At 48.7% G+C, this 27885-nt stretch overlaps 1 protein-coding gene across 2 annotated transcripts in view; it reads right to left on the reverse strand.

Annotated features, from left to right (window-relative positions):
* STK32B (serine/threonine kinase 32B) overlaps window positions 1-27885 on the reverse strand; it is a 399639-nt gene that overhangs the window by 13903 nt on the left and 357851 nt on the right. For both annotated transcript variants that reach the window (XM_055589085.1, XM_055589084.1), the window contains 4 exons: window positions 21310-21426; window positions 17374-17499; window positions 15328-15459; window positions 12263-12327 (listed from right to left, as the gene is read on the reverse strand). In XM_055589085.1, coding sequence (XP_055445060.1) covers window positions 12263-12327; window positions 15328-15459; window positions 17374-17499; window positions 21310-21426 — 440 coding nt within the window. The remainder of the gene's footprint in view (window positions 1-12262; window positions 12328-15327; window positions 15460-17373; window positions 17500-21309; window positions 21427-27885) is intronic.

A 27885-nucleotide genomic window follows, 5' to 3' on the forward strand; every position in this document is an offset into this window, starting at 1 on the left:
TGTGAACTGTCTGAGTGAACTCCGGGAGTTGTGATGGACAGGGAGGCCTGGAGTGCTGCGGTTCATGGGGTCGCAAAGAGTAGGACACGACTGAGCGACTGATCTGATCTGATATGATTGAAGAGAAGCAAGCAGTCACCTGGTCTAATTGTTTGCACACTGCAAGAATCCCTTCTCTAGCATCCCTTGCACAGAGCCAGCCCGTCTTAACCCAAACCCCACTGCCCTCCTCCCCAGATAGTCCACTTCACTTGGGAACTGCTCAAATCCTTAGAAACTTTTCCTTTGCATAGAATTGCAACTGAGAATTCTGTGGCCTGATAGCTCCTCCCCCCTGGCCTTTGGTGCACTTCCTGGAATTATTCAGATGATTCTAATTTTTCTCTCTAGGGATATACCTTCAATTCTTAGGAGCCCCCAAACTAACCACCTTTCACTGTCCCCCAGATTCACCCCACCCCACTCTCCACCTGCTCTCCAGCCTGTGAGTCTGACTTGTAGGAATTGTATCAAAAACTCCTAAGCTCTTTGGGCTTCCAGGGGTTGACCGCTCGGGAGCCCTGGCAGAAATTAGAAGGAGCAAGGGCATTAAGTCCCCAGTCCCCTTCCTGTACTGGCCCCTGGGGCTACTGGGAACCTTGGAAGGTCATTTCTCCAATCGAGGGAGCCTTCTGGATGGCCTCCCTCTCATCTCTTCAACCTCCCAGTGGGAACACCTTGCCTTCTCTGAAGCCCCAGTTTACTTACTGCACAAGCCTCTATGACGCCCTTATAGCCACACCTTTGTAAAGGGTCCTTTGTAGATAAATTATCCTTGGAGAGTGTCTCCTCTGCAACTCTGACCAATACAACATCATTTCTAGTTCCTCATGAGATGTCTTTTCCTTAAGTAAAAGCTCAGTATAACTGTCTGTTCTACTTTCAAACCTCATCACTTATTGGGAAGATCACCTTGTATGCAACACTTATCTTGCAAATTCAATAAGAGCCTTTGGCCAGAAGCATTAAAATTCTATTTTATCTCCTATTGCCTGAAGCAAAAACCTATTTGAGGAAGTCTGAGGATGGAGTCAGCTGCACCTTGGGTGTGATATAGCAGAAAGGAGAGGATTATCTTACTAAGCATCCTCTTTCCCCTTTTGCAAACAGATGAGCTCTGGGGGAAATAGAAGGGATGGCACCCTCAAGTTTCTGAGTGATAGGGACTGAGATTTGTTGAGTTCATTCTTACTCAACACCTCCTCATTTAATACCTACACCACCCTTCCAGATAAAGTTGGGCAAATGACTCCTTCTCTGTAGATGTCATGTGTGTGTGCTAAGTCACTTCAGTTGTGTCTGATTCTTTGTGACCCCATGAACTGTAGCCCACTGGGCTCTTCTGTCCATGGGATTCTCCAGGCAAAAATATTGGAGTGGGTTGCCATGCCCTCCCCCAGGGGATCTTCCTGACCCAGGGATCAAACCTGCGTCTCTTGTGTCTCCTGCATTGTAGGCAGATTCTTTACCATTGAGCCACCAGGAAGTCCTCTGTAGATGTCAATACTTACAAATCAAGGTCGTGGTGAGGATTTATTTTAGATAAAATGTAAATGTGTATAAAGCATCAAGCACAGTGCATGGTATGTAACAGGCTTTCAATATTCTAAAAAATGATAACCTATTTCACTTGACTAGCAATGAGATTTCCATATGTAACAGGGAGAAAATTAGACCACCACCACCACCACCATTTACTCTAAAACAGATCACTGGATCCTATTTATAGCTTTCAAATTTACACATAGCCTTATTTCACATAGGATTAAATAAGGCCTATAAATATTCATATAAAAATTAGGGTACCTCTTTTTGACTAGAGAAATCTGATGGAAGGAAAAATAAAGATAGGTCTTTAAGTGAGTTAAATCTGAGCAGACCAATGACCATATGTGCTTTAGAGCAACATGATACAGGGTTGCATACAGTTGAGGCAATTTGTCAGGGTCTGTGGGTCTCCTTAATTCACTCCAGTATTCTTGCCTAGAGAATCCTGTGGACAGAGGAGCCTGGTGGGCTGTGGTCTATGGGGTTACACAGAGTTGGACACGACTGAAGCGACTTAGCATGCATGCATGCATTGGAGAAGGAAATGGCAACCCAGTCCAGTATTCTTGACTGGAGAATCCCTGGGACGGAGGAGCCTGGTGGGCTGCCATCTATGGGGTTGCACAGAGTCGGACACGACTGAAGCGACTTAGCAGCAGCAGCAGCAGCAGCAGCAGCAGTGTGTTTCCTTTGGCCGACTGAAAACTGGCCATGTTTTATTTTCTGTGGCTGAGATGGATATGTCAGGATCAGTTACCCTTTTAACCCAGCTGCAATTTCCTCTGACTGAGACCCCAGCGAAGAGGACTGCTGCTGCTGTTAAGTCACTTCAGTCGTGTCCGACTCTGTGTGACCCCATAGATGGCAGCCCACCAGGCTCCTCCGTCCCAGGGATTCTCCAGGCAAGAACACTGGAGTGGGTTGCCATTTCCTTCTCCAATGCAGGAAAGTGAAAAGTAAAAGTGAAGTCGCTTAGTCATGTCCGACTCTTAGCGACCCCATGGACTGCAGCCTACCAGGCTCCTCCATCCATGGGATTTTCCAGGCAAGAGTACTGGAGTGGAGAGGGCCCTGATTCCTGTGTGATTTCTTGATTTTGAGTTTTCATGGAACTAGAGTTTGCCTCCGGTCACTTTCCATCTGGGGCTGAAATTCCTCCCGCGGTTTCAGGCCATGGAGTTGATTTCCCCTGGGCATTTCCTTGTGTTTGGAAAGGTGCCGCTTTGCTTACCATTTCTGTGTTCCCAGAAAGCCTAGCCTTCACTAACTCAGTCGCCTGGCCCCTCTCTCCACTCTCCCTTAGACATATCACTGCAGTTATGCTTTTATCAGTTTCTCTGACCGTGAAACAGGCAGGAAGACACTCACAGATAGACCTGCAATGAGAACTGGGTGAGAAAGTGGCTGCAGGGCCCCGTCCCCACCCTGAGCTCAACACACAGCAGGCGCTCTCAACTGTCAGCTGCTATTCCCTTTCACCTGCTCCTGTGAAATCGAGGTTTGCACCACATTCGGAACCGCAGACTGGAGAGAATGTCAGTGCACTGGCCTTGATTTCAGAGGCTGGATTCTCAGAGTCGGCCTCTTCCTAGCACGGAAGTTAGAAGGAGGGTGCCTGAGGAAAGGTTTTCCCCGTTTTATAGAAGTATCTGGGAAAAGTGGCTCTAACTCTATCTCTCCTTCCCTGTGGGTTGTTGAAGAGCTGAGAAGGATGTCATGGTTTTCTGTGAGTGACACAGACCTTGGTCAAGTCATGGAGTCACTGATGCACAGCCCAGCCTTTATTGACACACTTATGGAGCCTGAGGCTCAAAGAAGCTGGAACCCCACCAGGCTGGCCACTGAGAGAAGCAGAGCCAGGACCTGCAATGTCCACTCCATTCCCAAGCCTGAGATGAGTTATCCTCATACCTCCTTGCCACCAGTTCCCAGTGGCTCCAGGCCACAGTGGAAGGTCCCTATCTATGTGCTGGGAAACTCCAAGGAGGCCACATGGGCAGATGAAGCCAGCAAACTTTGAATACACTGTGATTCATATTAATTTGTATCATTTGGGCCACCAGATGCAAAGAGTTGACTCATTGGAAAAGACTCTGATCTGGGAAAGATTGAAGGCAGGAGAAGGAGGAGACAGAGGATGGGATGGTTGGATAGCATCATTGACTCAAAGGACATGGGTTTGAACAAACTACAGGAGATAGTGAAAGACAGGGAAGCCTGATGTGCTGCAGTCCATGGGGTCGCAAAGAGTAGGACACGACTAAACAAATAACACTTTCATTACATTTTGGGCTCTGGAGCTAGACTGCCTCCTTATACTCCCCTCCCTCCCTGCTATCTCTTGGCCATGTGTACCACCTGCTTTATGCCTACCCTTCTCCAGCTGCAAAATGAGGCAATAAAAGTGGCTGGCTCACAGGATGGATGTACAGACTAAATGTCATACAGCGAGTGCCCTATAAAAATGAAGCCTAATAACATCGGCTCCCTGCAAGTCAGGGCCCCACAGAACGCACTGGAGAGAACCCCAAAGACACCACTGCAGAAATTACCCCTTCCTTCATCTCACAGAGCTTGTTCTATCAGACAGTGAGCCCCATGGGAACAGGGGCTTTGCTCCCCTTCTATGCCCGGTACCCCACCCGGTGGGGATGCCGAATAAGCACCTGCTGGACACCTGGATGAAAGCATATGTAGCAGAAAGAGCCCAGAATCCAGTGGATGGAAGATTAGATTTCAGGTCTTTCATGTTACAATTAAGAGCTGCAAGAGCTCAGGAGGAATAAGGAGGAGGAGGAGGAGTACCTTAGAAAATGTTGTGGGTAGGGATTTGAGCAATGGTTCTCAAGCGGGGGTGATCTGCCTCCCAGGTAAAGTTTGGGGCCATTTTTGGTATCATAGCTATGGAGGTGCCATGGATATCTAATGAGTAAAAGGTCACAGATTCTGCTAAACCTCTTACAATGTATAGAACTGTCCCCACATCAAAGAATTGATGTCAAGAATCATTAAATGGCAATAGAGCTGAGGTTGAGTAGCCCTGGATTAAGGAAACATGATATAAAACCCATAAAATTACATACAGTCATTATTAATAGTATTACTAAATATAGCATGTGCAGTATTTGATTATTAAAATGTAACGTTTTCAAGGGCTCCAAAGGTAGCTTTAGTATGATTTTAAATGTTTAAGTTCTTTACAAGATGAAGCAGATACAAAATTCCTTTCTCATCAGGGGCTTCTTATACTGCAAAGCTTTGTCAACTGCTATTGAAAAGACCTTTTGGAAAAATCACCCCTGCTCTGATCTTTGGCTAAAATTGGAAGACAAGCCCCATGGTGCATTTCTCAAACTAATGGAAGCTCAGCTGCCCGGGTCCTTGGAAGCCTGGACCAGTCCCTGGAACCAGATGCTCCACCTCGCTCAGTGGCCTTTTGCCAGCTGAGACCATGATCCATTAATAACTGTGTTTCCAGAAAATTAGGCAGTGCTAATTTTAATTTTGTTCTCTGTTTAGAAAGTGAGGTCCAGAGAAATCAGACCTAGGGCATCTCCTCCACGTTTGCACAGTGGTCCAAGCAAGTCTGTGTCCCAGTCTGTACCCTTTAGGCTTCAAGCATCCTGAGGTCATGGGTCCTGCTACATCCACTTCTGTGTCCCCAGGTACCAGTCCAAGATTATGATGCATCTGTCAAAGGACCAATGAGAATCTTCCATGGGAGCTGGTGCAATGGATGCCCGGCTCATGTCCCCTTAAAGCCTAGGACAGTAGTCCCATGACGCAGGGGGACCTTTGCTCTGCCCAAGAGCTTCTGCTGGTTGAGGAAGCACACCTGGCCCATGCAAGAGGCAGGTGGCTGTGCAGGGTGTTTGTGTCTTTAGCAGCATCCTTCAACACATGAGGGCTCAAAGTTGCAGATGAATGATTCAAGGCAAAGGAGGAAGAGGACTGGAGGGTCTGCCATGTGTATGCATCACTGACGTCATCTTGGACCCGTTCAGTTCTTCCAGTCCTTCCACTAACCCTACCTAGGACTGTGCTGTGCAATAAATCTCTTCTCCATTGTCAGTGGATTTGTAAAGAATGTGTGTGTGCATGCTCATTTGTGTCCCACTCTTTGTGACCCCATGGACTGTAGCCCGGCAGGCTCCTCTGTCCGTATAATTTGTCAGGCAAGAATACTGGAGTGGGTTGCCATATCCTCCTCCAGGGGATCATCTTCCTCACCCAGGGATCGAACCCTCATCTCCTGCATTGGCAGGCAGATTCTTTACCATTGCGCCACCTGAGCAGCCCCTTTGTAATGAACAGATATTTTTTAATGATCATAGATATTATTTAGCTTCCCAGATGGTGCTAGCGGTAAAGAACCCGCCTGCCTTTGTGGAAGATCGAAGAGACGCAGGTTCAATCCCTGAGTGGGGAAGATGCCCTGGAGGAAGAAATGGAAAGCCTCTCCAATACTCTTGCCTGAAGAATCCCAGGGACTGAGAAGCCTACAGTCCATAGTTGAACAGAGTTGGACAAGACTGAAGTGATTTAGCACACAGCACAATGATCATTAGGTCCAAGTAGCATCTCTGCTCTGTTAGTCTCCAAATAAGGACAAAGACCTTGGCTGACATATTTTTGGCACCCACCCATCATAAATCAGATAGGGTCTTGACTTAGGAACGCAGTTTCTGTCTCCAAGCACTTCCCTTTATAACTGAGCTTAACTATAAAACTCCCGATGATCCCTTAGAAGTATGGAGTGCAGCTGGGGATGCTTCCAGATTGCCATATGCCTGATCCAAGTCGTTTGTAAGTTATCCATAAAAAACTTCATAATTCTGCTTTATGGAGCTGCCCTCCTGCCTCACTTTTCAGTCTCAATATACAGTCAGTTTGTTGTCAGTTTTTTGGGCATTTTTCATTCCCTCTGTTCTTGGGGACATTTTTAGATGGGATTCTTTTGGGCTTCCCAGGTGGCTCAGTGGTAAAGAATCTGCCAGCAATGCAGGAGACACAGAAGACTCAGGTTCAATCTCTGGGTTGGGAAGATCCCCTGGAGGAGGAAATGGCAACCCACTCCAGTATTTTTGCCTGGAAAATTCCACGGACAGAGGAGCAAGGTGGGCTATGGTTTACGGGGTGGCAAAGATCTGGACACAAGTGAGCATGCACAAACACCCGTGACTCAGCCAAGAACTAACTGGAGGATGCACAGTTTGGGTGCATGGGTCTCTAGGAGAAATTCTCAAACCCTGAGGCGTCAGAATGACTGGAGAGATGTAAAATGTAGAGTCACAGGCCCATTCTCTCTACTTCAGATTCAGAAGGATGCTGTACTTGTTTCCTAGGGTGGCTGTAACAGGTGTCCCCACCTGGATAGTTTATAACAACAGAAATGTATTGTCTCACAGTCTGGAGGCAGAAGTCTGAAGTCAAGATGTCGGCTGGGTTAGCTCCTTCTGGAGGGGCTGATGGAGAATCTGTACCAGGGTCCCTCTGGCTTCTGGTGGCTGTGGGTCATCCTTGGCGCCCCTTGGTTTGTAGATGCATCACTCCAATCCCTGCCTCCATCTTCACACGGTCTTCTCCGTGTGTCTGTGTCTCTTATTTTCTTCTTAGGACACCACTCATATTGGATTCATGGGCTTCCCTGGTGACTCAGGGGTAAAGAATCCACCTGCCAATGCAGGAGATGCAGTTTCATTCCCTGAGTCAGGAAGATCCCCTGGAGAAGGAAATGGCAACCCACTCCAGTATTCTTGGCTGGAAATCCCATGGACAGAGGAGCCTGGCAGGCTGCAGTCCATGGAGTCATAAAGATGGCACAACTGATGGGCTGAACATGCATGCATGCATTTCGGATTAAGAGTCCTCTGTTCCAGTATGATCTCATCTCAGCTAATTATATCTGCAACAATCCTATTTCCAAGGGTTGGAAATAAGGTCATATTTTGAAGTCCTGGTGGATAGAACTTCAGCATATCTTTTGGGATGTCATAGTTCATCCTGTTTAACAGAGGCAGCAACTCTAAATGCTAACAACTCCCACCCCAGGAGGTCCTGACAGGAACCCCTGTGACCATGGCACTTCCTTCCAGTTCACCTTTGCAGCACCCTCTACAGAGACAAGGGCCTCCCCAGTGGCTCAGTGGTAAAGAATCCGCCTGCAGTGCACGAGACACTGGAGACACGGGTTTGATTGCTGGGTTGGGAAGATCCCCTGGAGGAGGGCATGGCAACCCACTCCAGTATTCGTGCCTGGAGAATTCCATGGACAGAGGAGCCTGGTGTGCTAACACCCACGAGGTTGCAGAGAGTCGGAAATGACTGAAGCATCTGAGCATGCACATAAGACATGGAGGAGACAAGGTCTGTAATGACTACGCAGGGAGTAGGAGCAGTGTGTTTCAGGTGGACGGCCAGGCCTGCAGAGACCAAAAGGAGAAGGAACTGCTGGAGGAGGCAAGGAGCGGGCAGCAAGGTCCCAGCAGAGCATGAAGGGAACCTTGGCTCGGTGTCTCAGTGTCCCCTCTCAGCATCCCACTGGCTACGTGGCTGATGTTGGAAAGAAGGCCTTTAATTTTCCAGCTACTCCAGTGTCAGCAGAACAGGTGCTTCATAAACAGGACTGCAGAAAGGAGAGCAGGATGAGTGGTGCCTAACTCCCTAATATAAAAGAGATTTTTGGAAATCCCTTTCACTCATGCTCCTAGATGTCTACAGAATCATGTTATTCTCCAAGAGTGATAAAAATGCATCTACAAAGAGGATTGTACAAAATATTTATGACACCTTAATTCCTAATAGATAAATTCTACAAACAGCCCAAATGTCCACAAGAAAAATGGATACACTATGTGTGTACTATTTATATCAGTTCAGTTCAGTTCAGTTCAATCACTCAGTCGTGTCCGACTCTTCACGACCCCATGAATCATAGCACACCAGGCCTCCCTGTCCATCACCAACTCCCGGAGTTCACTCAAACTCATGTCCATCGAGTCGGTGATGCCATCCAGCTATCTCATCCTCTGTCGTCCCCTTCTCCTCCTGCCCCGAATCCCTCCCAGCATCAGGGTCTTTTCCAATGAGTCAACTCTTCGCATGAGGTGGCCAAAGTACTGGAGTTTCACTTTTAGCATCAGTCCTTCCAAGAACATCTAGGACTGATCTGCTTTAGAATGGACTGGTTGGATCTCGAATTCAGCAATGAAAGAAATGAACTGTTTATAAAAAAGGAAGTCCTTGCTTTGCAGCAGATCATGCCTCGTGAACTGACTTCTCACAGGCGCTTTCAGTTCAGTTCAGTTGCTCAGTCGTGTCCGACTCTTTGCGACCCCATGGACTGCAGCATGCCAAGCCTCCCTATCTATCACCAACTCCCGGAGTTTACTCAGACTCATGTCCATCGAGTTGGTGATGCCATCCAACCAACTCATTCTCTGTTGTGCCCTTCTCCTGCCCCCAATCCCTCCCAGCATCAGGGTCTGTTGCAAGGAGTCAGTTCTTTGCATCAGGTGGCCAAAGTATTGGAGTTTCAGCTTCAGCATAAGTCCTTCCAATGAATATTCAGGACTGATTCCCTTTACAATTGACTGGTTGGATCTCTTTGCTGTCCACAGGACTCTCAAGAGTCTTCTCCAACACCACAGTTCAAAAGCATCAATTCTTCAGTGCTCAGCTTTCTTTATAGTCCAAATCTCACATCCATACATGACTACTGGAAAAACATTAGCTTTGACTAGATGGATCTTTGTTGGCAAATGTATGTCTCTGTTTTTTAATATGCTGTCTAGGTTGGTCATAGCTTTTCTTCCAAGGAGCAAGTGTCTTTTAATTTCATGGCTGCAGTCACCATCTGCAGTGATTTTGGAGCCCCCCAAAATAAAGTCTGTCACTGTTTCCATTGTTTCCTTTTCAGTCCAGTTCAGTCGCTCAGTCATGTCAGACTCTTTGTGACCCCACGAACAGTAGCATGCCAGGCTTCCCTGCCCATCACCAACTCCTGGAGTTTACTCAAACTCATGTCCACTGAGTCAGTGATGCCACCAACTATCTCATCCTCTGTTGTCTCCTTCTCCTCCTGCCTTCAATCTTTCCCAGCATCAGGGTCTTTTCCAATGAGTCAGCTCTTTGCATCAGGTGGACAAGGTATTGGAGTTTCAGCTTCAACATCAGTCCTTCCAATGAACGCCCAGGACTGATCTCCTTTAGGATGGACTGGTTGGATCTCCTTGCAGTCCAAGGGACTCTCAAGAGTCTTCTTGTTTCCTTTTAGCAGATGAGAAATTGCAGCAGGGTGGTTATGGGTGGATGTAATGTGGGTCATTTCCTGGGTACAGCATGGAGCAGGGATGGGGTTTGACATGGAGGGGTTGGCAAGGTACAGGACAGCATCCTTGTGGGGAGAAGCTGGGGGAAAGACACTGCTCCCAGCACACCTGCCCTGACAGGTAGCCTATTAGCCTCAGGGCCACTGGGGAGCAGAGACACAGGGACGAAAGAGCAGAAACCTCCGTCAAACCCACGCACATCTCCCCTTTCCCATCTTCTTCCCTGCCTCCCGCTTTCACATACGCTCATCCTGACCACCCCCATCTGGAAGACAACTTCCATCCTCCATCTTTATTTTGACAACTCCTGTTAACGGTGCCAGCCTCACTTCAACTCCATGACCGCAGCTCTCACGGGGGTCCTCAGTATAGCCAGGTGATCTTACTACATTCACTTTTCCACGTGTGAAAGAACATCTGATTGGTCAAAGCCACTATATAGTTGGGTTTCTGCTAAAAACAGCCAGATGCCACCTGACAACGCAAGGAGGGGTATCTCATTTTCTTTTTAAGGGAAACAACTTGGGTTCTTTGGATTCCAGATGGAAGCGTCTTCTGACACACAGTGCCACACACAGTGTGATTGCTACCTGCTCGGGTCTGTCACCCCTCTGCATTTTCACAGGCTCCCATTTGCCACCCAGGCACCTCTGAGGATGCTACAGTCCCTGCCCAAACTGCTGGAGGACCCAAGGTAAAGCTGCCTGGAGCTCATTCTCACTGTGGTCCAAAGTGCCCAAGCTGGTTTGAGCGGAAGTTCCCAGGACTGACTGTCTACGGTGGGGAAGGGACCATGAGCCTCAGAGCAGACAGGACCACAAGGAAAATGTGATGGGCTCTGAAACCTCTTATAATCCTAGCCCTCACCTGCTCCAAGTTTCTTCCCATCCTGCTGGGACCAAGTACATGATCAGTGTGGGGGAGGTTGTCTGAGAGATGAGTGATGTTGATGAGTGAGTGATATTGTCTGGCTTGGTGTGTGTGTGTGTGTGTGTGTTTGTGTGTGTGTGTGTGTGTCTACTAGCCTAGAGCTGTAGCTGCCCAGGACAAAGGACAGGCTACTGCCTCCTTCATCTCCCCCAGCGCCCACTGGGAATGGGGCCCCGCCCAGCCCATCAACCCAAACAGCCCTCCCCAGGGCCTTCACACCCTGCTGCACCTCCCGCCTACCCCCTGGAATGCTCCGGGAATTCAAGCTTCTAATCCAGCTGCCGGTGCCCACCTCTGCCAGGCCACCTTGCTTCTCTGTGTATTGTCCTCACTGATGGAGCTCCACACCCTGCCCTCCTCGCCCATCAGGGCACCGCCAGGCATGGCATCTCCAGGAGCTTCCCTGACACCCAGGCTGAGCTGTGTGCCTGCTGTGGAAGCCATGCCTGGGCTGCCCTCTCCCACAGCGTGTGGACCCCCTGCAGCTGCCACCTGCCAGAAGCCGAAAGTGGTGGAACACGGGTGAACGCATAAGGGTCAACCAGGCACGTGTCCATCTGGCCCTCCTGGAGGGAGGGAAGTGGATCTGATCTGCGCGCCTGAGGCCTGGGTGAATAACTAGATAAATGGGGCTACATGCTGTGAGTCCTGCCTTCGGGGCCTCGGCTCCTGCTGTGTGAGCCCACGGCCCCTGAGGCCTCTCTCTGAGCCATCAGGCACTGGTGGATGGACCCCCAGATGGTAACATCGGTGGGACCAAGCCTGAGCCTCCACTTCTTTGGCTGCCGTAAGGGCAGTCATGTGATCAGGTCAGTCATGTGATCAGGTCAGCCCCTCCCATCTTACCATCATCCTGTCTCCTGCCAGCCCACGATGCTGGGGTCCTAGCACAGCCCACACCACGTTATCCCATCAAATAATGACAATCACAACAACAATCATAACAGTTATCCTTTTCCTGAATACTCCTACCATGCCAGGCCTTGAATCAACCTTATAGCAACCACATGGCCAGGGCGTGATTTCCACTTTGTCGTTGCTGACAATGAGGCTCCATGATGTTAAGCGACTTGCCCTGGGTCACTCTGGCAGCAGCAGACCCAGGACTTGGTCCCAGGTAGTTTTGCTCCGGGTCTCGGGCGTGTGGCCATCTGCTGGCCTGCCCCTCCGCGCTAGCATCCTGTGTGCCATTGGTCCTGCTGTGGTCACCCCACTTCACATGGGGCCCAGAGAGGTGAAGTTGGAGCCTGGCTTGGGCCAGGCGGCAGAGGCAGGATTAGAATAATGGGGTCTGCCTGCTGGTTCCCTTCCAGCATCGTGGCTGGCTTCATGGGGTCCGGGGGCCCTGATTCACCCAGGGAGACCATGGGTCCCTTGAAAGGGCTCTGCCCAGTGGATCCTGGTAGCATACTTACTTCTCTCTGTTGAATACAATGAATTCCTTCCGCACGGTCTCCAAGCACTGCTGGAGGTGTCCATTCTGTCAAAGAGCACAGAGAGGGGACCGTAACTGATGACGCATCCTCCCCGGAGTGAGGACGACCAGACACTGATCTAAATAGGATGCTTGGGGATGGGGACAAGCTAAGCAGCTGGAACAGCCCTGACTGTACAGGCGACAGTGTCATGGGGAGGTAAGGGCTGACAGAAGAAGATGTTTTTCTACATGTTAAGCCATTAAATGCAATGTCAAAGTCTTGTTAAAATGGGCTATGAGTTGAGTTTGTTTGTTTGTTTTTACATTTTGGCCACATGGAATGTGAGATCTTAGTTTCCTGACCAGGGATCAAACCTGCACCCCACTGTGGTGGAAACACAGTCTTAACCACTAGACCACCAGGGAAGTCTCTGGAATATGAACTGAAAATCAGGACCCTGGTTTCCTGATCACTTGAATGTTCATGAGGCCTGATTAAGCAGCACGGTGGGGGAGGGGGAATTCAAGGCCATCACACAAAGATGCTCATTCTCCTCAGGAATAGGAGACAAGGACCACGGTCTCACAAATGCTCTGTAACACACGTCTCACAGCTGCCTGGATGCAGGATGGACATGCACGTGTCTGCAGGACCCCTACCCTCTGTGGGCCCATGTAAACACCCACCCAGGCCTCCCCTGGCCAACTTCTGCATTAGTCCCAGCACACAGCCTAGGGTCCACAATACTTTTAGGGGCTACAGAGATTTTTTTTTCAAATAAGCTGAAAAGAATGAACTTTTAACACTGAATGCTATATTTGTCTTCATACCAATGTAATCATAAATTGTAATGTTTAATATATTTTGATGGAGGAAGGGAAAGTTGTGGGGTGAACTGTGTCCTCTAGAAAGATGTGTTGTAGAAGCAACCTAAATATGCATTGACAGATGAATGGATAAAGAAGATGTGGTGCATATGTACAGTGGAGTACTCCTCAGCCATAAAAAGAATGCTATAATCCCATTTGCAGCAACATGGATGGACCTAGAGAATATCATACTGAGTGAAGTCAGTCAGAAAGAGAAAGACAAATTCCAAGTGATATTAGTTTGTTGTTGTTGTTCTTGCTGATTATTCAGTCATGACTGACTTTTGCAACCCCATGGACTATAGACTGCCAGCCTCCTCTGTCCATGGGATTCTCTGGGCAAGAATACTGGAATGGGTTGCCATTCCCTTCTCCAGGGGATCTTTTCTATCCAGGGATCAATCCTGAGTCTATTGCATTGCAGGCAGTTTCTTTACTGCTTAGCCACCAGGGAAGCCCATGATATTACTTAAGTGGAATCTAAAATATGACACAAATGAACTTATGAAAAAGAAACAGACTCACAAGACATAGAGAACAGACCTGTGATTGCCAAGGGGGTGGATGTCGGGGAGGGAAGGATTGGGAGGTTAGGATTAGCAGATGCAAACTATTAAATACAGAATGGATAAACCACAAGTTTCTGTTGTATAGCACAGCGGGAACTATATTCAATATCCTGTGATAAATTGCAATGGAAGAGAATACAGAAAAGAATGTATATATTCTTGTAACTGAATCACTCAGCTGTAGGACAGACATTAACACAACATTGTGAATCACTATACTTCAATAAAAATAAATAAATTGAAAAAGACACGTTGAGGTCCTAACGCCATGTACTGGTCAATGTGACCTTATTTGGAAACAAGGTCTTTGCAGATGGAACTAGTTAAGATGAGGTCAACCTGGAGCAAGGAGGGGGGGTTCCTAAATTTGATGACAGGTGTCTTTAAAAGAGGACTGTGTGAAGACACAGAGAGACACAGAGAGGAAAATGCCTTGTGAAGATGGAGGAAGAAATGAGAGTGATGTGGCTACGAGCCAAGGGGTGTCAAGGGCTGTAGGCCACCGCCAGAAGCTGTAAGAGGCAAGGAAGGAGCCTCCTGAGAGCCTTTGAGAAAGCACAGCTCTGTTAATACCTTGATTCTGAACTTCCGGTCTGTAGGATTGTGAGTGCACACATTTCAGTTGTTCCAAATCAGTGTGTGACACTTTGTGATGATAGCCTAGAAAATTAATACAAGGACCCACAAAGGGTGGCCTTGGATGCGTCCACAGTATAACACCTTTCAGAGGGTGTGGGAAAAAAGAAGAATGACTTTTTTTCTTTCCCTTTTCTGAGAACAAAGAAGATAAAGAGAACAGTGAGCAGGCCTGAACATTCTTAGTTTTTTTGCTCCTAACTCTGCATGTCTGTAACTAAGTTTGCTTCACTCCTATTTTCCTTTGACTCTATGCTAAATACATCCTGTTTCTGGTATTTACCCGTACAACACCCTTCCCCTTGTAGTTACGTATCAGAAAGAAGGTCGCAAGGCCCCACCAAACTGCCAGACTCAATTACTGGGTTACTGATGCCAGCCTATGACTGTCTTTGAAACAACGCAAGAGGAAGAAATCAAGATCCTAACACATTAGTACCTCATCACCAACTCCTGACTTTGATCTTATATAAGCTCCTAGACTCCTCATGGAGGTGGGGGCGGGGGCACAGTTCTTGGAGGCACGAGCCTACTGTATTCTCCTCTCCACTGGCTGAGAATTAAATCCACCTTTCTATTATCTCCAGACTCTGTCTCGTATTTTTTATTTAGCTTCGGTGGGCAGAGAAGGCCAAGATTTTGGCCAGCAATGTGTGCTGGGCTCTAGTGGGCGCAGCACTGAAGTCACTTGGCATCGTTCTTGGGTTCTTGATCAGAGATACAGAGATTCCTGCACTAGGAATCGTGCTAATGTGAATGATGAGAGCAAGAACCTATCGACTCAAGTGATGCTCTCATAGCATCCTGCTCTGAAAGATCACTTGTTTGATGGAGGCATTTGATTGACTGCAAACGAAGGCATTTGGGAAGGTGAAGTGACACGTCACATTCCCCGCCCACCCCTCTTGTGGCTAAGGAGCAGCTCAGTCACATTCACTGGACTACAGGGTTCCTCTCTGTCAGGGTCTGCTCCCAAGATAGAGCTCACCAGAGGACAGCTGTCCTTAGAGCCATCTTTGGATCTGTTCTTTGCCAACCTCTTCTTCTTTTTATGAAGTGGTTTGGATTCAAGAATCATCTCTTCAAGTTCAAATGTGGGATCGCAGTTCAGTCTCCCTTTCTGAAAAGAAGTGGAAAAGGAAACACGGTTTGCCTTGGTTCCGCATCACTGATTTGTATTTTCATTCATTAATTCAATCACTCATTCATTCAATCACTCATTCAACAAGTAACAGTGAGCTACTCCTAGGGTGTGAAAGAAAGCTGTGAAAGTGTTAGTCACTCAGTCGTGTCAAATTCTTTGTGACCCCACAGACTGTAGCCCACCAGGCTCCTCTATCCATGGAGTTCTCCAGGCAAGAATACTAGAGTGGGTTTCCATTCCCTTCTGCAGGGGATCTTTCCAACCCAGAGACTGAACCCGGATAGCCTGCATTGCAGGCAGACTTTATACCATATGAGCCACCAGGGAAGCCCCCCGCAGGGGACATATCTGCTCATTTCTGTCCTGATGATGAACACTGACACATTCTCACTGCACATGTCATTCATTTAGCCCTATAATCCCCACCCACCTGTTAATATCCACATGTTTCCTTCATCTTATGTGTGTTCATTTCATGAGATTGAGTTCAGTTTACCAATCTGGCACTTTTCACATATTTTCTCATACCCTCCTCCTCACGTCACTAACTACTTTTTCTATTAATATAAATATCATTTTTAACAAGTCCATTTAAAGATGCCATTTCTGGCCAAAAAGTGAAAGTGAAAGTCGCTCAGTCATGTCTGACTCTTTGAGACCCCATGGACGGTAGCCTGCCAGGCTCCTTTGTCCATGAAATTATCCAGGCAAGAATACTGGGGTGGGTAGCCTTTCCCTTCTCCAGGGGATCTTCCTGACCCAGGGATTAAACCCAGGTCTCCTGCATGGCAGGCGGATTCTTTACCATCTGAGACACCAAATCTACCCAGTTCTCCATCCTGGCTGCCAGTTGCCCTGCAGCTGAAGCCAGTTGACCCTCAGGCCTGCGGTCATCCCAGGGAGCCTCTGGGCTAACTCCTCAGCCTCCTTCCTGTCGGCCTTCTTCATTCATCCTCAGCACCCACCTGTCCACTCAATGGTGTATACCTGAACTTTTACCTCCCTGCCAAGAGCACTCCAGTGTTTAGAGGGCACAGTCCAAAACCCTTGTCATGCTCTCTGGAAGTCTCCAGGGTGTAGACTGTGGTCCCTTCCACCCTCATTACCTACTGTTTTCTTCTATTTTTCTCTGCTCCAGCTATAAAGCCTTCTCACTGTTCTTTGGAAGCTTTTTGCTGCCTGGAGGTGAGTGATCTTGATATTCCCTCTGCCTGGAAAATTCCACCCTATCTTTACAAGCCTGGTTCCTTCACTTGGTTCGGATCTCTGCACCTCTACCTAAAAGCAGCCTCTGCCTCCTTCTCCTTCACCCCGTTCTCTCTCTGTCTTCCTAGCTCGTTCTGTGTGTAGGAATTGGCATCACTGCCTGATGTCACGTGACACAGTTACTGGTGACTCACTGTCTTCCTCTCGTGAGTCTGAGCAAGCTCCAGGGTTGGTGATGGACAGGGAAGCCTGGGGTGCGGCAGGCCATGGGGTCGCAAAGAGTCGGAGATGACTGAGCAACTGAACTGAACTGTTATATATTTACTGGTGACTCACTCTCTTCCTCTACCCGACAGGCAGCTTGTGAAAGGGTGGCTCATTGGCTCCCATTACCCTGCTCTCACCCACCCAGGGCCTGGATCTGTGCACATTGAGGGTGTGATTTAACAAGAAAAAGGAGGTTCTGTGCCCCTGAGGACTCACTACAGGGAGGGAAGCCTCCCAACTGGACCGCGAAAATCAGGTCCAAATCCACGCCGAATCCCAGTGAAAGGTGATTCCTTTGGAGCTCAAATGATGCGGCCAGCAAACCCCCTCCCCCCTGCCAGCTTCCAGGGTGTTCCTGAATACCCAGGAGGGAGACCCTGCACAGGGCTGGATGTCACAGGACAGGACCTCACTCACATTGGGCACAAAGCCGGGTGTCAGTGCCTTCTCCAACACCGCATCCCAGTTCATGTCGGCCAAGTAGGGTGCGCTCTGGACATCACCAAGGCTGGACAGGCGGCTCTCAGGGTCCTTGGTCAGGAGCTGCAGGCAATGAGCAAACGTATGCAGTTGGGCAGGACTGAGGTTCGCAGAGCCTCCGAAGATGGAGTCTTGGGAAAATGAAGGTGCCTCTGCTTCCATGTTCCATGAATGTTGTGCCCTGTCTGGGCTGCTTGTGTTGAAGCATTGTACATGCTCAGTTGCTAAGTCAGGCCCGACTCTTTGTGACCCTATGGACTGTAGCCTGCCAGACTTCTCTGTCCATGGGATTTTTCCAGGCAAGAATACTGGAGTGGGTTGCCATTTCCTTCTCCAGGGAATCTTTGTGACCCCAGGATCGAACCCGCAACTCTGCGTTTCCTGCATTGGCAGGTGGATTCTTGACCACCGAGCCACCAGGGCTGCTTACTGAAGTGTCACCTATGCTTATACCTGTTTACAGTCAGGGAGGAGCTGAGAGGCTAGGCTGCTTCCCCAAGGTCAACCAGCAAGGCGCTCTTTGGGACTAGCTTTTCAGCCCCCATGCTCCCCTCAAGGACTCTTACCCTGGGATGTGTTACCTGCCAATGATGTCTGCAGAGGCTTCCAATTAAAAATAAAAAGAATCAGCTGTCTCGTTTTGGAACGTTCAGCTTGGTAATGGGATGCATAATAAAAATTTCCCCTGGACAGCTATGAGGTGACCTCTGCAGCCTGACGGAGTAGTCTCATTTGTAGCCAAGATCTCATTTTTAGCTTCTCCTCAAACAGAGTTTCTGCTAATGAGGGGTGATGCAGTAAAAGGAAAAAAAATTAGCTGTATCGTATTACATTGCATCCAGAGGGGTTTTCAGGTTTCAAAACACTAGCTTGTCTGATGCTAAGAACACTGTGGCTACAAATGAAAGACAGGACCCAGCCCTGGGACAGCCACTTGGTAGCCATGTAGCTTCAGAGGAGCTGCTGACTGAGACAAACATGTTTCCTCCTCTGAAAGCAGGAGGAATAATGGTAATTCTTCCACTTCTGGTTCATGATTAAGATGAGACCCAAAGGGGGTTGGTGAGGACCTGGGACACCTCTTGGCAGGATGGCATGCCCAGACGCTGGCAGATGGTGGCTGGAATCAGGAGCCCCTCACCAGGCGGCTCTCACTGTCATTCCAGCTAGTAGGCTAGACACCTGGCAGATGCTACCTGCTGATCATGGGGGCCTCTCTCTAGGAGCTGCCCCCCAAAAAGGCAGGTGCAGATTTAAACAGAGATGCTATTTCAATGCCGGGGGGTGAAGTTTATGGTTTAGGGTAGAAGCTAGTTCTCTGATTCCCTGGGTGTGCAGGAGGCAGTGTTGGCAGGTGGGTAAGGCTTCTGGGTGATTCCAATCAGCAGTTGGCGTTAAGGACCACTGATGTCTAAAATCCAGGAGCTCAATCTCCCCTTAAGCAATTTAACTAATGAGTAATTCCCCAAGTTGTCTACAGCAGGGGTCCTCAGCCTCCAGGATCTAATGCCTGATGATCTGATGTGGAGCTGAAATAATAATAGTGGAAATAAAGTGCACAATAAACCTAATGTGCTTGAATCATCCCCAAACCATCCCCCTACGCCCAGGTCCACGGCAAAACTGTCTTCCATGAAACTGATCCCTGGTGCCAGCAAGGGTGGGGACTGCTAATCTGCAGCAGTGGAAGGATTAAGAGCTGACATCTGGAGTTCAGAGAATGAATGACTGTGTTAGTCACTCTTTGCAATCCCTTAGACTGTGGCCTGCCAGGCTCCTCTGTCCATGGGATTTTTCAGGCAAAGAGTTCAGAGAGCTTAGACTCAAGTCCTCTGCTGCCCTCTAACAGCCTTGTGGGCTTGAGTGAATAATTTTGCTTTTCTAAGCCTCAGTTTTCCCATCTCTAGTATGGGGGTAATAACAGGACTCCTCTTGAAGGGCCTGTAAGGACTAAATGAGCAGAGTATAGAACACAACATTCCCCCAACGAGCACTGGCTGCCATCCTCACAGTTCCTTCATTAAAGGTAACTGGTGCCCACTGAGCATGTGCACACACCTGCCGACCACATGCAAGGCTCAACCCTGTGTCTCGGAGGGTTCTGAGCGAGTTTAGCCAAATGCCAGCTGCTGAAGAAGGGCATCAAAACCCACTGCCTATGCCAAACTGGAGCTTATCAGAACACAAACAATGGGGCCCACCCCACCGTTTCTGATTCAGCAGGTTTGTGGTGGAGCCTAAGAAACCACATTTCCAACATGCTCTCCCAGGTGATGCTGGTCCAGGGACTGTACTTGGAGACCCACTACTTTATTCTACTAGTAAGAATTCCAGATGTTCCAGCTGGATTTATAAAAGGCAGAAGAATCAGAGATCAAATTGCCAATATCTGTTGGGTCATCAAAAAGCAAGAGTTTCAGAAAAACATTTACTTTTGCTTTATTGACTATGTCAAAGCCTTCTACTGTATGGATCACAATAAACTGGAAAATTCTTCAAGAGATGGGACTACCAGACCACCTTACCTGTCTTCTGAGAAATCTGCATGCAGGTCAAGAAGCAATGGTTAGAACCAGACATGGAACAACAGACGTTTCCAAACTGGGAAAGGAGTATGTCAAGGCTGTATATCATCACCCTGCTTATTTAACTTATATGCAGAGTACATCATGTGAAATGGCCAGCTGGATGAAGCACAAGCTGGAATCAAGATTGCCAGGAGAAATATCAATAACCTCAGATATGCAGATAACACCACCCTTATGGCAGAAAGTGAAGAAGAAATAGAGCCTCTTGATGAAAGTGAAAAAGAAGAGTGAAAAAGTTGGCTTAAACCTCAACATTCAGAAAACTAGGATCATGGCATCCAGTCCCATCACTTCATGACAAATAGATGGGGAAACATGGAAACAGTGACAGACTTTATTTGCTTGGGCTCCAAAATCACTGCAGATGTGATTGCAGCCATGAAATTAAAAGACACTTGCTCCTTGGAAGAAAAGCTATGACCAACCTAGACAGCATATTAAAAAGCAGAGATATTGCTTTGCCAACAAAGGTCCATCTAGTCAAGGCTATGGTTTTCCCAGTGGTCATGTATGGATGTGAGAGTTGGACTATAAAGAAAGCTGAGCGCTGAAGAATTAATGCTTTTGAACTGTACTCTTGGAGAAGACTCTTGAGAGTCTCTTGGACTGCAAGGAGATCCAGCCAGTCAATCCTAAAGGAAATCAGTCCTGAATATTCATTGGAAGGACTGATGGCTGAAGCTGAAACTCCAATACTTTGGCCACCTGATGGAAAGAACTGACTCATTGGAAAAGACCCTGATGCTGGGAAAGATTGAAGGCAGGAGAAGGGGACAACAGAGGATGAGATGGTTGGATGGCATCACGGACTCGATGGACATGAGTTTGAGCAAGCTCTGGGAGTTGGTGATGGACAGGGAAGCCTGGCGTGTTGTGGTCCATGGAGTCAGACATGACTGAGTGAACTGAACTGAACAATTCCTAGGAAAAGTTAGGAGATACCCAATTTCTTAAAGCTCAGTGAGTTAAAAGATGATTTCTAAAAATTTTAAAGAACCATATACATTAAATAATTTTAATTATTAGAAGTTGGTAGCGGGGTGAAAAAAGTCTGAGGTCTTTGTCATCCCAGATTTTACTTCAGGCCACACCGCTCTGTCCAGCGGCTTTGTGATCTTGAAGTGAGATGGTGAGAGCACTTCCGTGAGATGTTAGAACCCCGCTGACTTTGGTATTTTCACCACTGTCCCTCCATTCGTCCTCTCGTTCCTTAGTCGGCTGGTCTGTTTGTTTTTGTGCTGAGTGACCAGCTCCCTGGCCAGGTAGACGGGCGGCTACCCCTTACCTTCTTTAGCAGGGCGACCATGCCCTTGCACCACGTGGAAGAGTAGTGGACACGCTCCACCTTGAACATGTTAAGGATCTCGTCGATGGGCGTGGCCGAGTGGATTTCATACGGTCTCTGCAACAAGGGATAACAGACAGCATCAGAGACGGCCATCCACATGGTTAAAACAGACACAGAGAACAGATCTGCGGTTGCCAAGAGAGACAGGGGTAGGGGAGGGATGGACTGAGATTGGGATTAGAAGATGCAAACTATTACATATAGAGTGGATAAACAACAAGGTCCTACTCTATAGCACTGGTAACTATATTCAATATCCCATGATAAACTATAATGGAAAAGAATGTATGTATCTGTATCTACCTATATCTATGTCTGTATATGTATAACTGAATCACTTTGCTGTACAGAAAAAATTAAGACAACATTGTAAATAAATTATAGTTCAATAATTAAACTTTGGCCACCTGATGCAAAGAGCTAACTCATTGGAAAAGACCCTGATGCTGGGAAAGATTGAGGGCAGGAGGAAAAGGGGACGACAGAGAATGAGAGGGTTGGATGGCATCACTGACTCAAAGGATGGGAGTCTGAGCAAACTCTGAGAGATACTGAAGGACAGGGAAGCCTGGCCTGTGGCTGCAGTCATGGGGTCACAAAGAGTTGGATATGATTTAGTGACTGAAAAACAAAAATAAATAATATATTAAAAAAACTATGTCAATACGAGGGGTGGTTTATTCTTTCCCTGCAGGTAACAGTGGGTGTTCCAATTACATGGCTGAGCAGGTGTCCTGGACCCCAGTGTCAACAGTGACCAGTGCAGGAACCCAGTGGGTAGGTGTTCTCTTACAGCCCCAGAAGGGTCAGTGATTGGTGAGGTCACATAGCCAGGAAGCAGCAGAGGCAGGACCCATACCCTACAGCCTAACCCCAGAGTCTCTGTTCCAGACCTAGGCCTGCAGAGAGGAGTGGCTCTCACCATCCACAGCCCCCCACCCTCTGGCAGGCTTGGCTGCATCTTCCCTGCCCTGGCTGAGCCGCCCCACAAATGAGCAGGGCAGGAATCACCAGGTCTGGGTCTGGTTGGGCGAGGGAAGCAGGGAGGCTGGGCCACTTCCCCCTGCCATCCTTTCTTCTGCACCAGAAGGATGCCTAAGCCCTGTTCGCCAATTCCCCAGCACAGCAGAGCACTGAGCTTTCTGACACATTCTCTTGACATTGGAGTGGGCAGATTTCTTTTATTTTTTTGGCCTCCAAACACCTCTCAAAGCTTGGAAAGGCTCCTTTGACTGGGAACTTGGGGAAGTGGCTGAACAGTAGCAGACTCCCTCCACCCCTCCCACCCAAGAACAGCTCTTTCAGAGCCTCTTCTTCACCCTCCACCTGGCTGTGTACTCCAGGAAGCTTCCAGGTTTCCATCAGGGTCACATGACCCAGGGCTGGAGCAGGCAACTGTTTCCTAAGCGTGTGTGTTTCAATGACCAAACTGTTCCTGGAGAAATCTGGAGGAATGAGCTCATTGTTAATCCACGTGACGTTGGTTGATCGGTATGGAGTTCCTGCGAAGTGGTGGGGGGCGCTCCTGGTAGGTGGGATTACAAAACCTCCATCTCTGTGTCCTAAGGGCACCGAGCAGTATCTGTTGCCCAGCAGGTCCCGGAGCAGAAGGACAACAAAGATGATGGTCAGATCATCCACAGTTGCTGATGGAACACGGACCGTCAACCTAAACACCGTGCTGGGCTCCCATGGTGCATAAAGGGCCAGCTCCAACCTCGTGGAACTTGGATTACCATGGGGCTGCAGCAACTGGAGATGTCAGCTGGGAAAAGGGAGGTGATCCTGAGCCCTGGTTGGGATACAATTCCCTGGAAGGAAGTGTCTGTATCTCTACCAAATGGGCCCTGCCCCCCTCGCCGAGGAAGATGCCTGCTGACATGGGTGCACCTGTGCCTTCTGATACATCCACCTAGAAAGGGGCTTCTTCCTGACTGGCTGCCTCCTCTCTCATCTGTTTCACTGAATTGGGAATCTCCCTTCCGCCCAATAGGGCAAGACCCCAAACCATGAGCTACCTGTGTGTGCGTGCATATCCGATTCTTTGCGACCCCACGGACTCCCGCCAGGGTCCTTTGTCCATGGAATTCTCCAGGCAAGAATACTGGAGTGGGTTGCCATGCCCTCCTCCAGGGGATCTTCCTGACCCAGGGATTGAACCGGGGTCTTCTGCATTGCAGGTGGATTCTTTACCTTCTGAGCCACCAGGGAAACCCGTGGACTCCCTAGGAAGTCTAATTAGCTTGCTACACTAACATTCTTTAAATCTGGCTTCAAACATTTTTGAATTTAATAGGCAGTGGAGTACAGTTTCAGTTTTAAAATTTCCACCCAAAGCTGCTGCCTGCTTTCATGTTGCAGGATCCCTTTGCGTTTCACCAGGAACAACCACCACAATTAGAAATGAGAGTGAATATTCACTGAGAGCATCTGGGACGTGACACAAAGCTCCCAGCATCTCCATGAGCTGGCTACTGTGAATGTGACCACCTGGGCTTTCCAGGCCGTGCTAGTGGTAAAGAACCCGCTTGCCAATGCAGGAGACAGGAGACCTGGGTTCGATCCCTGCGTCGGGAAGGTCCCCTGGAGGAGGGCCTGGCAACCCACTCCAGTATCCTTGCCTGGAGGATCCAATGGACAGAGGAGCCTAGCAGGCTACAGTCCACAGTGTTGAAAAGAGTTGGATATGACTGAGGCGACTTAGCAGGCACACACAATATGACCACTTTACAGCAGACGAGCCGGAGGCCCCAAGCCCCAGAGCCAGGATGTGATGGCGTCGACGTTAAAGCTCAGGCAGCATCAACCCCCAGCTCACCTCTGAGCGCTACTGTCAGAGGGAATTGTGTCCCTCAAGTTTGTATGTTCAAGTCCAAATCCCGCGCCTCAGAAGGTGGCCTTGTTTGGAGACAGGGTGTTTACAGAGGTGATCAAGTTCACACGAGGTCATTAGCAGGGACCCCCAATTCAACATGACTGGTGTCCTTGTAAACAGGGGAAACCCTAGAAAAAGACCCTAGGACCCAGGGAGATAGACATAGAGGAGACACCAAGCAAGGAGACACAGGGAGAAGATGGCCGTCTACTAGCAATGAGGAAGCATCTTGATGTGAGGTGTAAAGGGGCAGGTTCCTTCACCACTTCACCACTTCCTTCACTTCAGAAGGAGTCAGCCCTGAAGACACCTTGAACTTGGACTTCTAGGCCCCAGAGCCACGAGAGAACAGGCTTCTATTGTTTAAGCCGCCTGGTCTGTCAGACTTGGTCACAACAGCCCGAGCAGACTAAGACCATTACCCTAGCCGTCCTCAGGCAGAGTTCTAGGGAAGGCGTCTGACTTCTGCTTTGTTCTGGGAGGTGTCAGCGCTGTGTAGACCAGGCTTCTGGTGTGAGCAGACAGACAGGGTCCCGACCCCTCTCAGCTCTTCATGGAAAAGATGGCAGTGAGGGGTTTCGGGTGTGGGGTGCATGCCGGGGGGCCCCTATAGGGGCTGCTGGGTGCACGGAAGGGGTAGAGGGGTGCTGCCTTAGTGCGGGAGGGGGTTCAGGAAACCAGAGTTCATGCCACCACCCAAAGACCAGCCTTCAGGGGTTGAGACTCTGATTTTTGAACTCTTAAGGATCGTTTCAGGGTCGCTTCTTCCCATCTTTTTGCCTCTCAAAAGGCCATTTCTCTGACTCTGGTCCAAGCCCCGCCCTGGTAACCCAGCTACTGCAGGTGTCAGGGTGCTGGCTCACCTCTTCATTTTAAAGTTTGCGAAACTGAGGCTGAGAGACAAAAAGTGACTTTCCCAATGCCCCAAAGACCCAGATTCTCCTTTGCGGCTCTTTCCATCAGAGACCGGAACTCAAGCACCCAACTGGAGAATCAGCCAACAACAAGTGTACAGACTTCTGTTATCATTTACGCTTCATTCTATTTCCTACTTGGATATTTCAAGGCATCTGTGAATTTTACTTGCCCTCCCAGGCCCCCCAAAGAGCCTCTCTCTCTCTCTCCCCCGACTTCTGGAGGGAACGACCAATAAAAACAACGATGAGAATAACAGTAACCATAATCAGCCATGAGGCTAATATAGCAGTTAAATACTTCTGGAAATGCATTTGGAACACTCTGACTAAAATCTGCACTGCATCCTGAAGCTCCAGGCTCAGCCTTGATCTGTTTGGGTGGTTGTGGAGACAAGAATATTGTTCAATATTAAGATCAATATTCCACCGACTTGTGGTCAAGAGTTCTACTGAGGCTTGGTCTCACTCATTGGTCTTAGGATGTGCTAAGAAAAGCGAGTGGTATTTATGAAAGTGAAAGTGTTAGACTCTCAGTCCTATCTGACTCTTTGAAACCCCATGGACTGTAGCCCACCAGGCTCCACTGTCCATGGAATTCTCCAGGCAAGAATACCAGAGTGGGTAGCCATTCCCTTCTCCAGGGGATCTTCCTGACCCAGGGATCAGAGCCGGGACTCCCGCATCGAACCAGGGAAGCCAGAAGTATTTTTAAGGTGATGTAATTACCTGTTCAGCTGGTGAAAGTGATTTTGGCAGCAGGGCACCTGATAGACTCATTATGGAGTGCAAGTGTGTCTATTCCAGGAAACCCAGTTTACAAAAATTCCAATTTACCAAGAAACAGAAGAAGCAGGAAAAGAATTGCCACAGACCTGTTATTTTAACTGCTAGAGCTGAGCTGGGCCTTGGGGACCATCTCATCCAATGTTTTTCCCCCAAAATCTTTTTGCTCAAAATACAAAACATAGAACAGATGCAAGTGAAGAACAGTTCCCCAGGTTGCTTAAACCTCCAGCAGCTGGAGAAATCTTTTTCCCATGAACTGTTGAATAATTCCTGCAGGGTCCCTTACTTTTAGGAAGCAAAGCTTGAAAATCCCTTGCTTTATGGAAACTGAAGGAGCAAGGTCAGAGAGTTCACTTCACCCCAGGTTTCTAACTTCCAGCTCAGTGATCTCTCTGCTTCACTGAGGGACAGGAAGGCAGTGTTCAACTCAAGGGCTGCCTCTCTCACTTTGCTGGGTTAATAAACCAACAGATGCTCGTCTCTGCGGTTGAGCCCACCACTTGGCATGCATCCAGAGGTTCTTAGTTCTGCTGCAAACTGTAGGCCCTCCATGCATGTGTGCATGTGTGCTCAGTCACTTCAGCCATGTCTGACCCTTTGCAATCCTATAGACTGTAGTCTGCCAGACTCTTCTGTCCATGGACTCATCCAGGCAAGAATACTGCAGTGGGCAGCCAGTCCCTTCTCTGGGGGATCTTCCTGACCCAGAGATTGAACCTGGGTCTCCTGCATTGCAGGCAGATTCTTTACCCATTGAGCCACCTGAGAAACCCTAGGACCTCCATAACCCTCCTCTATTTCCCGTCTCCCCCACCTTCTCTGTCTACTGAACCTTAAGGAGAAATGCTGACTGAAGTCAAAGCCAAGGGTAATACCAGGTGAGGGAGGTGGTTGGGAGGAAGCAGAGAGGGTAGAAGTCTTCACGGTGCCATAGTGTGGATTTTAGGGCTCTAACTGCGGCTGCATGCAAAGCGCATTGTGCCAGGTCATGGGCACAATGTGGCCTGTCGTTCAGAATCTCCTTTCGCTCATCCCCTTGATTACTCTGGCAGTGGTTCTCAACTGGGGATAATTTGTCCCCCAAGGGACGTCTGGCAACATTTGGCAACATTTCAGTTGTGGGGGCGATTCCAGCTGGTCTCTGGTGGTTAGAGGCCAGGAATGCTGCTAAACACTCTCTAATGTACAAGGCAGCCCCCCACACAAAGTGGTATCCAGACCCAAGCAACCATAGAGCTGAGGCTGAGGAATCCTGTGCTTTGCAACCACCATTCTTCCCATGTGATAGACAAGAAGCAGGCTCAGCCCAGACCATTCAAGAGCTACAGCAAAACTGGAATTCGATCCCCGAAACATGTGATTCCAAAAACCAGGGATTGAACCTGGGTCTCCTGCATTGCAGGCAGGTTCTTTACCCACCGAGAAACCTGGGAAACCTTAGGATCTCCATAACCCTCTGGCTTATGCACCATGCTGTCCCTTCCACGGACTGCACTGCACTTCCTACACAGTGAAGCCAGCACCTCCAGGTGACCTCAGGGTCCTTTCTAGAAAGTTCCCCGACTGTCCTTCTGACTGACAGTTCCCCGACTGTCCATCTTAGACTGACTGGTCAGTCTAAGATGCTGCTGTGTCAGCCTCAGTTGCCCTCCTGGGGCAGCACTGTCTCTGTATCCACCTGCCTTGGAATCATCACCACGTGAACATTTATGCAGCAATCAGAGTCCTCCTGTGTGCCGGACACTGCCTATGCGCTGCCCACATTTTCTTCTGGAATTGCCTTAGTGACCTCCCTGCCCCCTCAGCTGGCCTCATCATCCCCATTTCAGGAAGGAGGAAGCCAGGGCTCAGAGGAGTCATGTGACCAAAGTAGAATCACAGCTTTCAAGGTGCACATTTTATTTTGAAGCCCTTGAGGCTTTTTGCCAAGTCATC

Source organism: Bubalus kerabau, chromosome 7 (genome assembly GCF_029407905.1).
Source record: "Bubalus kerabau isolate K-KA32 ecotype Philippines breed swamp buffalo chromosome 7, PCC_UOA_SB_1v2, whole genome shotgun sequence".
NCBI classification, from domain to species: domain Eukaryota; kingdom Metazoa; phylum Chordata; class Mammalia; order Artiodactyla; family Bovidae; genus Bubalus; species Bubalus kerabau.